This window comes from Argentina silus (genome assembly GCF_951799395.1).
Source record: "Argentina silus genome assembly, chromosome: 13".
NCBI classification, from domain to species: Eukaryota; Metazoa; Chordata; class Actinopteri; order Argentiniformes; family Argentinidae; genus Argentina; species Argentina silus.
This window is the reverse complement of record NC_139667.1, coordinates 11,271,606-11,287,189: the sequence shown is the minus strand read 5'-3', so window position 1 is coordinate 11,287,189 and position 15,584 is coordinate 11,271,606. Positions and strand designations below refer to the sequence as shown.

Sequence of the window (15,584 nt, the reverse complement as noted above, 5' to 3'; positions counted from 1 at the left end):
TGTGTATATGTGGTGACAGCTGGGGTTGTGGATCAGTGTGTGTTTTGTGGTCCCCACTAACGACTAGCATGCAGGAATGCTGCAAAGTTCTTTTAACAGCTTCATGAACAGCTATCATGAGCTCAGCTCTGTCCATTGTTTATAAGACTGTGTGTACAGTACATCGTTTTATTATTTTTGATGTCATACTGTATTATTGCCACAAGGTGGTTTACCCTGTAAAGTAACATTTTGGAAAGTCCTCAAAGACATATGTAGCCACAACAAATAAAGTAGAACATGTGGTAGAGTTGCATAATATTTGATAAAACGGAGTAGGCGATTTAATGAGACTTTGGAAAATTATTATGTTCAATTTGGCAATCAACTGAATTCAGCTGGTGATGTAATGGCCAAAAGAGATTAAGCTTGAATTGAGCACAGAACAGGACATCACAAAATACCAACACAAGTGCCTGCTTTATGGAATGCAGTTAACATCCTCAGAGGAGGGGGTAGGTGGTACTGTAGGTGAAGGGAAAACCCACCAAAGCATAGGGGGAAGGGGGCTGTATCTGGTATGGCAGCAGCAATGGACTACATTTTCTGACACATGGTTCCATGTTGCACATTGAGGTGTAAAACCATGAAATGTGTTCCCTCATGTCCTTAAGGTTACACTTGCAATAGTGTTTCAATGTTCAGTGTATTTGATTATGCAATTAAAAGCAGATTGCATATACAGTGCATAAAAGGGGAACAGTTTATTTTGTGGAAAAAGGAAGATATATCACTTATGCTTGGAAAAATACTTTGAATATCCAGTCACTTGCTCCACCAACTGGGAAAGTGCTGAGGTTGAGCAGTAGATGTGAGTGAATGATAAAGTCCATTAGGGGTGCTTTGGGGACTCTTGCCCCTATGAACTAATAAGACCTGTCAAGCAGAGAGGAAGTGGTCTGAGGGAGAGACCACCGTCACATGAAAGACTTCCTGCTCCAGGGTTTGCTGTCCTGTGTTTGTACCAGCAGAGAGCTGACTTCCTCTGATAGCAGCGCTGGGTCAGGGGCATATCTCTCTCATCTCTTCATCACAGTTGCTGTTTGTTTGTTTTTCCTTCTTCAACCTCCGCCATTGAAACAACCTCCCAACCCCCTACTGTACCTACAGTACAGGAGAGGCTGGTGGAGGTAGAAATCCGAGGACAGGCTTATTGTAATGCATGGAATGGAATGAGGAATGGTATCAAACACACACACTGATTCCATTCCATGTATTACAATGAGTCCGTCCTCGGATTTCTACCTCCACCAGCCTCCCCTGCTACAGTACTGCCTTGCCACTTTGGTTCAACCCAGGCCAGCTGGCCAAGGACAGTCTGTAAATGTGATATGCAAGTTCAGATTTCTCTTCTTGTGGGATGTTTTATGCCTGTGTTCCTGCCTGCCTGCCTTCCTTTGGCTTGTTCTGATCTGCGCTTTTCTAGAATGTGTCACCATGCATTTTACTGCCTGGCTGCTGTCCTGGGAGTGATTGACCAGACCCCAGAATGTGCTGCATCTGCAAACTGACTTAATGACCTTCTATTCAGGTGGTTTGGATGCAAGTGAATGGCAGGATCAATACCTGTTTAGAGTAGAGGGAAATGGAGTTCTCATAGTGCCTTTGTATTCTCTGACTACATTGTTGGTGCACTTCAGATTGTTCTTATTTAGACAGAAGAGAGAGACTAACCCTAGATGTACCCATTCAAACAAATCCATGGCGATGCACAGTATTGTGGTATTGGCAGGGTTTAATTCCTGTAAGAGATACCTGTAAGACATCAGTTCCCACAGTGTGTATATGTTGTCTCACAACAGTCTTAAGTGTGTATGACAGATCCTATTACAGACCCAATACAGTTTGACTAGTGTTAGAAAATAAAGGTCCAAGCAGGTGGCCTTTTCCTGTTGCTCATAGTGTGATGATTCTGAATGGCTTGCTGGAAGTGCTTTAGGTTGGGTTGTCTGCTTCATGTCCATTCTTGTTTGAACCATTCCTGGTAAACTCCTTGATTGCATAGAGGAATGCCTCACTTGTATTTCATTGAGGCAGTGGTTTGTTTCTATCATTTTCAAACGGAAGTGGCTTTGACTACCATCATGGCAAAGCTTGTAGCTATCACATGCCATTATGATTGTTTAAAGAGACGTTGATGACATTGCTATTACACATGAAAATATCCTGTTTTCCCATCCATTCCTGAGTGTACTCGTTCATTGATTTCATTAGGATATACCTTTGATGTGTTGCCACGTCATGTGATTGATTCTGCATCCAAGACATGTTCCCCAGAAGAGTCCTCTCTGTCTTTGGTGCAGGAGAGGAAGGTCTCTACGCTCTGGCCGGCTTTGTCTCCCCTGACCTACATACCCAGCCATGCGTACTCTAATGGGGGCAAACATGTGGGGCCAGTAAATATGCCTCCTTATTACCACACTGGCACTGTCTCTCACCTCTCAGACACACTGATCATAGCCTGCCCATAGGGACAGACCGGCCTGGGACCATAGATACTATCATTACCTTACATTCATACTGCTCGCTACAAGCAATGTGAGGTAAAATAGAGGTTCAGAGCCAAAGAAATGGAGAGTTCAGAGTCCCGACACAGAGACTGGGACCATGGCTAGTGTGGGCAGATATGAGCCATTACCATGCCTCTAGTGAGATAGCATCAGCGTAATAAGGTTTTCGATCTGCACCCCTCCTGCTAGTTGTCAGGGATAAGTGGAGATCAAAGCAGGCCCCTGGTGTGGGATCAGGAACAGACCCCAGACCGTGTTGACGTTTGCTCTGGATTTATTTTGGTTGGGGGCTCTGGGTGGGGAACTCCAAATATTATGAAAGGAGGAAATTGAGAAAGACACCCACCGCCACCAGTTTGTTTCTGGTCACTGTGGGGTCTCATTAGAAGCATATGTGGGATGTAGAGTTGTGGCTCTCGCTGGCCTGTGCTGGGCAGGGACTGACTGACCAGCTTCCTGGAAGTGTAGACTCAGGACTGGGTCATGTTAAGTAGGCCGAAAATCTGTGTTCTTATTGGACAAATTCAGGTAGTGTCATCACATTTGGAATTGGATGGTTTTGTTTGTCAGTTTATGTCTATTTATATCCGTTTGAAGACGTTCCTTGTCTACTGAACATAACCCTGGTTTTTCCATGTAGGGTGACCTCTGCTAGGGGGGGGGGGTCAGGCAAAGAGATCAGCTGCGATTTCACCCAAGCTCTGGGGATTATGGGAGGGAGGGAGGTGACTAAAATTGAGCTGCTCTAAGCAGCAGTGCAGGGTGGGTAATATTCTTGCCTCCACTGGATGTGACCACAAAATCCAGTTTTTTTTTTATTTCAGGCTACCAGGCCTCAACTAAGGCTCTCTCTAAGGCTTATACTGTACTGTTCCCTCCACAGTGTTGTGTCTTCTGAACTCTGAGGTACTGGGACCCGTAGCCGCCCTACCACACAGTCTGGTGGTGTCAGAAGTGTCTGGACAAATGATTACTTATTATTATAATTGTTATTTCGCAATTGTACATTTTAGTCAGAGGCATTAGCATTTACAATTATTACCATAATCAAAGGCATTCTGCCTTGTACACATTTGTGTGCTCAGTCTTTGTAGTGCAGCCTGTTCCCATGGTAAAGATAATGTGTGGAGTGGCAGGGAAGGTGTAAAACAAGGGGCAAGTTCCACATAATGAGTCACTGAACACCATCGCTGGTTCAGGATTGCTCAATTTATTGCCGTCCACTGAAAGATGCTGTTAGCTTAACAATTCCTCTGTTTACTGTACAAAGTGGCATTTCATAGTGAACTGATTGGTAACCGTGAGGCAGGAAAAAGTACAGGGCAGTCTTTTCTGTCCTAGCCTAGCTCCAGGCTTTTTGAATAGAACCAGAGTTGCTTGCTTAATTACCGCATTATGCTTGGCACATTCTATTGCATAACACTTTTGTGTTTGTTTGTTTGACCCAAATAGGTCTATAATGGTGGTCTTTTCTTCCTGAAAGAGAATTTTCAAAAGAGCTTTTTTTTTCTTCTATTCTTCTTTCGGTTGCCCTGGAGACTAGTGGCTGTTAAGCGTTATCGCTGCAGTAATGTTCCCACACACGAAGTAGAAATACCTCCCTCCTACTGTTATTGTGCCCTCAGCTTAGTTGAAGTGGCCATTAATTGTTATTTTTTTCATTTTTAGGAGACACGAGTGTAAATGTAAATAACTACTTATGTCCTACTTAATATACAGTGTGAGGTCCGACTGTGCGTCACCATAAAAATCTGTGTTTGTGGTCATCCCAATTAGCCACAGTGTTAAAACAAAACATTTTTTTCCCATCTTTTTAACAAAAGAAAAACTGTATATCTACATAAGATTTGACTGAGTACAATGCTACAGGCCTGTTCTCTACTGCCCTTTCTAAGGGCTAACCAGTGTTGTAATGTGTTGGTTCTTGTCTGTCTGTAGGGAACCAGAGGGTGTCCGTGAGCAGTCTCCTGGTGTGTCACGGCCTGCTCCTGGTAGGGACCAACCTGGGGGTGACGGTGGCCCTCTCTGTTCCCAGACTCCAGGGCATCCCCAAAGTCACAGGTCAGTGACCCTTCCTGAGTTACAGATTGTATCAATCCTGATTGGGACCTTCTACAATACATGTACAGTATGTCCATCTATCCTTTTGGTGTTTATGATTTTAGGAGTAAAAGGACATTTGGAACCTGTTTGGAATGTCTGTTTCATAAGCTTGAGTGGAAATGACATCTGTCTACACATATTAGCATGTGATTGCCCCATCAAGCATTTAAAATGTAACATAATTGGGGTTCATTGCCTTAGTAATTATCCTGAGATCCCAACCCTGACTGTTGTTTTTGCACAGCCTTTCTCACAATGATACACTATCTTAATGGATATAATGACTGAAAACGATATTCCTTCTGGGCTGAAGAACAGTTAGTTCCTGGAATCCCAAAATATTAGTCAGTCGCAGATTTGTTTTATGACTAAATACAAAGGGAGCTTTTAAACTGCCATATTGTCCAATACTGATCCAGTTTGGTCCATTCATTTGTGTGTATTGGATGTGACACAGTTTGTCTTTGGTTTCCTAGGCAGAGGCATGGTGTCCTTCCACACTCACAACGGCCCAGTCAAGTTCCTCACCATGGCAGCCGCTGTGTGCAACCGGCTTCCTGGCAGCCCAGCCAGCAGCAGCAGCCCACCCACCCAGCCAGAGGCCCCCGATGGGGAGAAGTCCCAGCCCCAGGCCTCCTCCCCAACTCCAGGCTCCGCTCCCACCCCAGCTCTCGCTCCTGCTGCTCCCGCTCCGACCCAGGGCAGGGGTGTGTGGCTGGGGGAGGCGGGCTGCACTTCCATGGCCCTCCAGGACTCCCTGTCCTCCTCCTGCGGCTCCTTGGCTCTCTCCCAGGGTTCCCTGGAGCACGGGCCCGAGGACGGCGCCATCTACGACCTGCTCAATGACCCCGCCCACTCCCAGAAGGGGCGCCGCGCCGGCAAGGTGGATGTCAGCTCCCTGCTGGTGGTGTCAGGAGGGTTGGGCCACCGCAGGGTGAACAGGAAGACCAAACAGTCTCGCCACGAGGAGACCGTGTCCACCATTATGGTGTGGCAGATCCCTCTACTCAACATGTGAGAAAGACCAGAGCAGTAAGATTGCAGGTAAAGGAGTAATAATATTGTCTTAATATGGTAACATTGTCTTATGTCTTAACCACTTTTTCTTAATAACATTCTCCACTTTCATCTCCTCTTCAGGACTATGAGGCTCAATAAGGTGCTGCAGTTCCTACTTGAAGTCAGTGACACAGACACCTACTCCATAGGATGTCCATTGACATGGTTCTCTCTGGACTTATGGATCAATCAACTCAACAGTGTGTCTTATAATAATGACAAATACTTCACAAGGCATTCCAGGAGTGGTTCCAGATGTTGCACACCCAGAGACCTACAGTACAATACACTTGTGCAGCATTTTCATTGAGTATCAAGGGATCAATATTATAACCACTTTATCATACATACAGCAACAAGTAACTGGACCATTCACAACCAAGCCGAAGATGGATCCAGTTGAAATACATTTATAAGTAGAAAAACCACTGAAATGTCCTTAATCTCATTGTTTATGTCCTCTTATAAAGTTTGTGTTTTCAGTTTGTAATAACATGGCTAATATATTACGTTTGTGACTTTGTGCCAGATCATTGGAGTTATGGTAGCACCATTATTGTATCCAGGCTGATGCGGTTACAGTGTGGCTATTGTCACTGTCCTGTATTAGTGTTGAACAGATTGCAGACATTTCCATTGTCCCATTTGGAGGGAGAAAGTTGTTCTATTACTACTGTAGGTGACAGTATGTCTGTCTGTGTCTAACTTTGTTGCTGAAATGCCCCTTGTCTGGAGAAAAGTCATTTTCCTAACAAAGTCCCCTCACGTTCATCTCCATTTGGTCAATCTGTTCTAGGAATTAGGTCAATTCATTGATATGTTTGTTTGTTATTGGGTCAGGGAGTGGTCATTTGTTTGTCCTTATTTCATTGGTACACTGAAGCTAACGCAGTGTTCTTACAGTTGTCATCAGGTAAACAACAACAACAGAGGGCTGACTGACGGCAAACTTGGTTTGGAAAGGCATGATGGGGTTTCCTGGCTGGCCAGGTTTCCTAGGAATACGTAATCAAGGGAGAATAGCTAGTTGTTATTAAAGCAGGGGAATTCGATTGCCCTAGTACATTGTCACGAAAAGGGTATTTAAAAGATTGATAAAAAGCTTTATACTTTTGTCACATTTTGTATGTACTTCTATTCTGTATATTAACAAATCTATAAACAATGTTTTATTCAGCAGCTTTGTGTACTTCCGTGTTAATTGAGTCCTCACGTCATTACATACTTTTTGACTGCATGTTACCAAACAATATTCTTAATGACAGATCTACCCGCTTGCTACATTTTTTTAAATTTTGTTGGCATAAATGATGCCAACAAAATGAGCGATTTGGAAAACAGATGCTTTCTGCAGTAAAGTTATGTGCTGAGGAATTTATGACAAGATAATAGCTTTTATCAAATGCACTTTAGAGCATCAACACTGGGTTAATAGTAAGAACATCTGAAAACATTATTAAAAAAGAATTGCTCCCTGCTGGTGTGTTTGTACATGTGTGGGGAGGCAATAAAAGTTCACAGGTTCATAAACGGCTTTCAATGTTTACTGTTATCAACCTTTTTGTGATCTCTGATTTGCTCCTACCTTTAACAAAAAAAAACAGTTGCTCTCTGTGTCACTGTATGCTGCAAGTATGCATCGCCTGAGGTGGTTGGTCCAGTGCCAACATCTAAGTACAACTTTCAGCTCCACACAACAACCTCTGTATTGATTGCATACTGTATGTCGAGATTGCTACATGTATGCTGAAGAAATGTTTGCTTCTTTACCATACAATGTGGTCCTTTACAGAAGTTAATTGATTTCTCAATGCAGTCATTCATGATTGAAATAGGATGTAAAAGTCTGTCTTGTCACAGATATACAACTGCATTAGAACGAAGGGAACAAGCGACCATTATAACATCCTAGAGAACACTGCCCTGCTGTTTTCATTACAGCCGAATTAGTTGAATGTCAAGCGTTGATGTTACACCAAGGATGAGCTATTTCACACTATTGCGCAACATTTACTAACTGTTAATATTAAGAGAAAAGTGATGGAAAACGAAGGTGAAATCATGCAATATTTTCAGTGTGTTGCAAGTGTATTTTATTACTAGTACCGTTTGGAGGATGTGCAGCTGCAGTACGTATCGATACATGTTAGAACAAGTGTTTAGCCCGGGGTGGAGTAAGAACTGAGGCTGATGCAGCTCCTGAGGATTTCAACATGCATACTCAAACTCAGTTCTCTTCAACTGCCACCCTTGATAGGGTCGGAAGAGGTTTTTGTTCACGCCGCCCACGTAAAATGTTACATAATCATATTCCAATATATTATCTGCGTGAACAAAAAATAGAATCAAAATCTCAGTTCAGATTCCACTTTTGTCAATAATCATACTGTATTATTCATGTAATCTAATATACACATTGTGTTCCCAAATATTTTCTGCAGACTGAGTCTCACTTTTGAATGTGCTGACTAATGGGCTGTCTTGGAAAGTTCATCCACAGCTGTTAAATACTGTTTTGTATTTCTTAAAAAGTGTAGAAACACAAAGCAGCCTCATCCTCGTAACACATACATTACTGTATCTCAGCTGTGTAATCCCAAGGCTATCACCCTGTCTGACTGTTCTCATTCATCACACAGGGAGACAGCCTTGGGTCACAGAGTGTTTGTTTTCTCTGACCCTGTAGTTTTTTGTGTGTTAGCGCACCATACAGCCTGTGGATATGAGGCTGTGGCATGTTTACATCTCGAAATAACATGAAGGGACAAACAGGAATTATATTCTGTAAACGCAGCCTTAGAGGAACGTGTATTCTTGATTCACGAGGAATGCTGTGTAACCCCTGATAGTGCTAAAGTGCCCCTGTCATGGCCCTAGTGGCTCCTGTATTTCTGTATCTGGAGGGCCAGTCGTTAAGCCATGTGAGATATGGATCTTTCCGTAATTACAATACTGATATGATACAAGGACAGTTGGTGCTATTTTTGTTCTAGCCAGGGTTTCTCATGTTAAAGCGACCTATGTGGATGGGACATTTGATGGCTTTTTCTCCTGACATTGTCTCCATGTCATTTGTACTGACATGACTTCTTATGTAATAGTTCCCCATCTTCTTGTATCTGTATCTCAGTGAGGACAGAGGCAGTTTCAGAAACACTTAACTGTTTCCTTCATCTCTACTCACATTTCAGGGAGGTCAGTTGTGCAGTATTTTCTCTACTCCTCTATTTCAGCCTATGATTTGAGCAATAATTGCCATTTGGGATCAAGTCAAATGTGGAGCCTTGAGAGAGACTGACCTGGGAGAGACTGACTCGTCCAAAATCGGGGAGAGGGTTGTATCGTTTTGTTTTGCTTTGGGGAGGGTTATGCGTTCGGATTCCATGTGAGCCGAGAGCCTTGATGAACTGCGCCCAAAATAGGTGTCTCTATGCTCAATGGCACATTGAAACCATTTAAACCTCACTTGCGACCCTGACTCTCCACTCTCTGAAAGGGAAATATTTATACATAGCCTACTAAATTGACACAGGATAGCGGGGGGTTTTCCCAGTGTTATGGTTCGGTAGCGAGCGAACTGCAGATTAAACATTTTGCTGAAAACTGTGTAGAATTGCATTTGAATGTGCTTACAGAAGACCACATGTTCCTGGGCGAGAACTGACAGACCCTCCGCCCAAAAGATTAAATTAATTATACATTTTCGCGCCAATGATTGACAGTTTATTTGAGGGGAACCCAACACCACTACACCCCCTCCCTGACTGTAAACTGTACAGGACCAAGGCATTCACACCACCACTGTGCTGTGCCCTTTCTCGTCATGAGGTAGGCCTACTTTGTTACTGTGGTCGTCATCCGTCATTATTTTTTAGTTAATTCAATGAAAAAGGGGAGTGGAGGGTAATGGGTTTCGTTTCAAGTACAAGGGGAGGGTCATGCGAAAATACAGGTTTTGAATACCGACCAGAGCCACACATTTGAAAATGTCACTATGTTCCGCTTATTGCTAATAGGTCTACAACAGAGTTGTTTTCAAATAAAAGTAATACACTGGCATAACATTACAAACGGGGGGTTTCCTATAAGAGGCGGCTCCGGGTTTACAGATACTACAGGGTTTCCATGGGGACGGCGCACAAAGGCGCGTGAAGGAATGTCGCATCTTCAGCTCGGAATGCCTGTAGCGCGAGCGGCAGATGTGTAGGGTTAATATGAGAGGGGGCGTGGTCTAGATCAATAATACTGGGAGGGGGGTGTGGTCTAGATCAATAACTGTTGGACTGTATCTTACTGTAAGAAACCTAAACACAGCCTGGGCAGCGAAGAAGTAGAGCAGACTCCGTGCTGGACTGATTCTTTTCAATCGTGTGTGGGGGGGGGAAATAGGGCATTTCATGTGCACTGCTCAGTCGCATTGGATGACTGCAGGGGTAATGACTTGGGAGACGTTCGTCGTGGTTGCAGCGGATTTAGCCTTGCATGACTTGAACGACCTGAAATGACTTTGTTTTTTGCTTTAGACCCATCACCCAGGCGTCGATGTAGACTATAGTCAAATATTCTTCTGACTATATCCGGATTATCAATATCACTGCCTTAACTAATTCATGAAGACAAATTAACAAGTGATACACGTCGTTAATTGAAGGGAATAAACGAAGATCATCCTGACAAACGAAAAGACTTGAAGAAACCACCGTCTTGTCTTGCATTTGTTTGGTTCTCCCATCCCAAGGATTGCGACTACCTTACATAACTGCTTTGTGTGGGACTGATGAGAAGGGACTGTTGAGCTGCGCCGATTTGTCACAGGAAAACGTAAGTCTGAATGTGGCCCGATGTAAGAATGTATTTCTCTCTGCAATTGTACCCTCGGTTTATCCTGCGTAATCGCGATAACCTATTGTGCAAATAGTTAACAATGTATTACAATTGTTCTAACCTACAATGTATCTCTCATTTCATTGTGATAAAATACATAGCCTAGTCTTTCTCCGACTGAGACCTAGGCCCTTATTTTCTGTAATAACACAAAAGACGAAGCAAAATATATACGTATGCGTGTGGGGGGATCCTTTCGTCTCCCATCATATTCAGGATTAATGCATCTGTCAGGAGAGAGGTGCCCATTGAGCATGCGCCCTACGTCTCCCACGGGTCGCGATTAACACAAATAATAGATTAGTGGGATGATCATTCCAGTACGTCTCATTCACATTGAGTAATCTCTTTGAAATCTAACTGTTATCCTGCACACATCAATTGCAGATGTTGTTATTAACATAATACATGTGGCATAGAAGGGTTTGATTTTTAAAAACTGCTTTACTTAGCAGTCACATGGAGAATAGCCAACATTGTGACATTGGAGAGAAAAAAAACGTAGCCCGTCAGTGGCCAAGAATAATGTTTTTGCTGGTGGAGTAAGGGCGCCCCTCAGAGTTTTGAAAAAGTCTTGGCAATGACTACAACAGCCTATAGTAACTATAGTTATCCTGTATAACTTACTATTCACAACATCTTCATATTTCCCTTCTTGTTTTATTCCATTTCAAATAGGTGGAGAAGGAAGACCTCCTGGATCTAGAGGACAGGAAACGTTACTGAAAACAGGCTTGGAGATTCTCCCCACTATGATTCCTGAGGACCTAAAGCTCCACTAGCTCTGATCAGGATGAACAACAGACAGAGACAGGGTGGCGGGGCATTCACGGTGGAGGCAGATGTCATCTTCCATGCTGACAGTTCTGACCTCGTCTCTCCCATTGATGACGACGGAGGGTTATGTCCAATCTCACTGAGGCGAGAGGAGAACTCCAATGTTTCAGATCTGGGCTCCCTCCAGGACAGCCAGGGATCCTGTCGACCCAGTGCCCAAGCTCCGATGGTGTTTGAGAAGGAGTTTCTCTTGGATGGACCACTGATGGGGAATCACCATTTTGACCGTCCACAGAGTGACAAATCCAATGTGGATCAGTTTCATATAGTTTCTAATGATAAGGGTGTTAAGCTCAAGCTTGATGTTGGCACACATCAAAACTGTACCGGCAGAAATGGCATCAGCGAGGATATGAATGGTGCCAGGGCGAAGGTACCGTGTAGTGTGGGTCCCTCTGGATGCTTTAAAAGCCAATCCAGAGAGGACGTGGAGGGATCTCTGGCCCTCTGCAGAGACAGCACTGTGAGGAGTCAGTGTCAGATAAGAAACGTCACCGCCTCCACAGAGAAGGGGACCGCTGCGCCTGACACTCATTGTATCAGTGCTGGCGCGCAGCCAACCGTGCAAGAGCTGAATCGCTTGTTCACTCACAGCTCCCACAAAGCTGATGCAACACAATACGACACACTGCATGGACATTCAGGGCTCGAATCGAGCCTAGGGTGCGGGGACGGTGGTGGTCACAAAGTCGGAAACACACCGCCTAAAGAGGAACCGGATTTAGTAATCGAAGTAGGCGGGCAGAAAATCAACGCTCACAAGTCTGTTTTGGCCGAGAAGAGTGACTACTTCAAGGCGCGGCTGTCGAGGGATATCCTGAAAGTGAAAGGGCTGAACTACAAGACTCTGTCTGTTTTGGTAGATTATATTTACACTTCTAGGATGAATGTGCACAAGGACAACGTTGTGGAGGTCATCACTGGGGCTAAGATCCTGCAGGTCCCCTGTGCGGTCCAGGCTGCCATGGATAGCATGTCTGAGCAGCTCACGGCAGAGAACTGCTATGAGGTTTTGACCATCGCCAAAAAGCAACGGCTAAACGAACTCAAGGAGACCGCGTATCGATTCATGAGCGATAACTTCCTGCAGATCTTCCGGGACCCGGCCGTGTACGGGCGCCTGACCGGGTCGGAGAGGGATCTGGTCCTGAAGAAGAGGATGGAGGGGAAGAGGTCCCTGATGGTGGCGGAGGTCAACGACGTGTTCGACCGCGTCGGGAGCCGACCGCAGAGTCGCTGTAATAGTCGACCGCAGAGCCCCCTGTCTGTGGCCTCCTTTGAGGAGAACCACATGATTTACTACTTCAACGAGGCAGCCAATGACTGGAGGCCACTGACTCTGATGCCAGAGGAGATCAACACTAAAGGATGTGGGATATGCACCATGTACAATTACCTGTTCGTGGCAGGTGGAATAAAGGGCTATGGGGACAAGGGCAAGGTCTCGGATAAGGTCTTCTGTTACAACCCCGTCACCAACCAATGGAGCGAGGTTCATCCGCTGAACCAGGCGCGGTCGCAGCTCAAGTTAGTGTCCATGGATGGTCATTTGTACGCTATAGGAGGGGAATGTTTGTTCACTGTGGAGAAATACGATCCTCGGGTTGATCGGTGGACCACGTTGGCCCCCTTACCCAAAGGGGCGTTCGCAGTGGCGCATGAAGCCACCACCTGCAGTGGAGAGCTGTACGTGTCCGGGGGTTCTCTCTTCTACCGCCTTCTCAAGTACGACCCCAAGAGGGACGAGTGGCAGGAGTGCCCCTACAACAACAGCAGGAAGAAGTCCACGGACATGGTGGCTTTTAAAAGCTTCATCTACAGGTTTGACGTCAACCGTGACCAGGGCATCAGCGTGTTCAAGTACAACACTATAGTGAAAATGTGGCACGACTGTGCATCGCAGCGCCTGGGCAGCCCTCTGCCCTTCAGGTGTGCCGTCATCGGAAACTGCATCTACTGTGTAAACAAGACACAGACCCTTCAGTTTATAGTGGAGGAGGAAGGCTCCTACTTTGTAGAGGAGCCACTGAAGGCACCTCTGGAAGCCAAGGGCCTACTGTTCCCTTTCGTCCTCAGTTTGCCTGAGAAGGCTGAGAGGATTGTGTAACATTGTCTAATCATTGACGCGACGCAGACATGTTACAACAGCAGAATATGTGGACATAAAACATAAAGAACATTTTTCAATATGTCAGCTTTATAATTGTGTCCAGTTTACCTGCTCGAAATGGAATGTGTGTATTTGCATGGCGAGTTAGTGTCAACAGGGCAAGCCTTAAAAAGGACACATTTTTTAATGTTGAATGAGTGCAACAAGATATGCATCTGACTGTAGATACTGAAATGATTACACTTACTGTAGTTTATTCTGTGCATTTCCCTGTATTCAGTTTGTTTTGTGCACTCTTGTAATTGCAGGTAGTTAGAAAACCGGTAGATATTGTTTTTAATATTGTTGGTTGGCTGGTGGCTTTAGCCAAAAAATCTGATGTCAGAAGTTGTATTCAGAATCAGGGAACAGTTGAAGAATGATCTGACAACTGGTTCAAACATTGGTCATTTGAGCAACATAAATTGTTATTCTGCTATGGTAGTGACGTCTGCCCTGCAATGTTGTATGAGGATACATACAAGGCCACTGAAGGTAACAACAGGGGGATACCAAGATGCTGTACTGTACATACAGGACATCTGCTATACTCATGCTACCATAGATCATTTATGAAAACAGTTAAGAGCACAATGCACTTATTTATTGGTGAACTAGGGGTCCTCTCAATCAAAAAACAAGTTTCCAGGTCAAGTCAAATACAACATTCTTGCAGCACAACCAGTGATAGGTGTTTCATCTTAGTTTCATTTTGTGCACACTGTAAAAATAGTTTTGTTGAATAAATAGATCAAAAAGGCATATTATTGCAGCACAAGAGTGCTATTTTTGACTCATCCTGGAAATCTTGTTACGGAGATTGACAGAATAGGGCCTTAGGTGTGCACAGATGTTTACAGGATGCTGGGAATCTGCAGCAGAGTACAGTAAGAGAGGTAGTGCACACTTGTTAGGGGCCCAGTCCCTGAATACATCACATTTGCCAAAGACAAATAGTCTGGTTATAGGAGATATATAGACCCCTAACAGATAGTTACATTCATAGATATTTGGTTGATAACGTCCTAGATCAAAACAAAACTCTTCATATCAACATCAAGCAATAGCATAAGCAACAATGTATCAGTGTTGCTGTGAAACAGGGGCACTACACTTGCTGCTAGAGTACATAAACATGTCATCAGTTACTTCTCATATGCAGGATGGAGAGATTTCGTTTGTTCTACAGACATGATGACAATGTTATTTTGTTCACCGTTTTTCCCATCAAATTTATTTTAGGAACCAGAGAGACTGTGACTGGTATTCAGTGAGCAAATGATGGAGTAAGATTTTGTTCAACTGCCAGACAACTTATCCTGTTGCTTAGAGGTATGAAGATCGAGTTGTTGCCCAAATTAGATGATGTGCTGCCTTGGCATGACGTGACACTTGCTGCATCCATTTTGAATAGTAAGCACACTTTTCATCTCCAGTTAGGTTGTTTTGATAATGTCTGCCAAATCCCTCTTAAAACACAACTATTGCACTTACAAGTATTAGATATGGACCAATAGCACTCCAACGTATTGCTCTCAATTAGAATATATTTGTAGACATTATTTGTTTGTTTCGCAATAACACTTCAATGGGAGTTTTGTTAAGCTGTGGGAGTTCATTATGTGGAATTTATTTGGTGAATAAAATGCAACTGATGCAGTTTGTAACAATATCTCAGAAAATGCAGCTCTGACTGATCTGACCAAGTGGATGTGGTTTGACTTATTAGTTTGGTATTTTGCTGGCTGGCGTCAGTGTTGTGAAGTTCTGATGCTATTGCGATGAATGGCTTGAAAGTACAATGTTGGTTGAAGGCTTCCTTACTGTTATCAACATATTAAGTAACAGCTAACAAACTAACTGTTGTATAATGTAATTCAGTCAAAACTAAATACTGCAAATAAAATATTTTGTGTCTGGAAGGCATCAGTGTCATTATACAGTGTGGTTTTGAGGGGGGCTCGATTACTGCTATGAAATTATGCCTGTGCCTCTTATTAGAC

General features: G+C 44.0%; 2 protein-coding genes across 3 annotated transcripts in view; both read left to right on the top strand.

Annotated features, from left to right (window-relative positions):
• arhgef10 (Rho guanine nucleotide exchange factor (GEF) 10) overlaps positions 1–7,238 on the top strand; it is a 35,260-nt gene extending 28,022 nt beyond the window's left edge. For both annotated transcript variants that reach the window (XM_083682727.1, XM_083682726.1), the window contains 3 exons: positions 4,488–4,610; positions 5,129–5,696; positions 5,793–7,238. In XM_083682727.1, coding sequence (XP_083538853.1) covers positions 4,488–4,610; positions 5,129–5,670 — 665 coding nt within the window. In that variant the 3' untranslated portion in view covers positions 5,671–5,696; positions 5,793–7,238. The remainder of the gene's footprint in view (positions 1–4,487; positions 4,611–5,128; positions 5,697–5,792) is intronic.
• A 3,248-nt stretch (positions 7,239–10,486) lies between these two features.
• kbtbd11 (kelch repeat and BTB (POZ) domain containing 11) lies at positions 10,487–15,486 on the top strand. Its single transcript, XM_083682729.1, has 2 exons — positions 10,487–10,532; positions 11,274–15,486. Exon 2 carries the CDS (start codon positions 11,389–11,391, stop codon positions 13,537–13,539), a length of 2,151 nt encoding a protein of 716 aa, XP_083538855.1. The 5' UTR covers positions 10,487–10,532; positions 11,274–11,388; the 3' UTR covers positions 13,540–15,486.
• Positions 15,487–15,584: the final 98 nt, after the last annotated feature.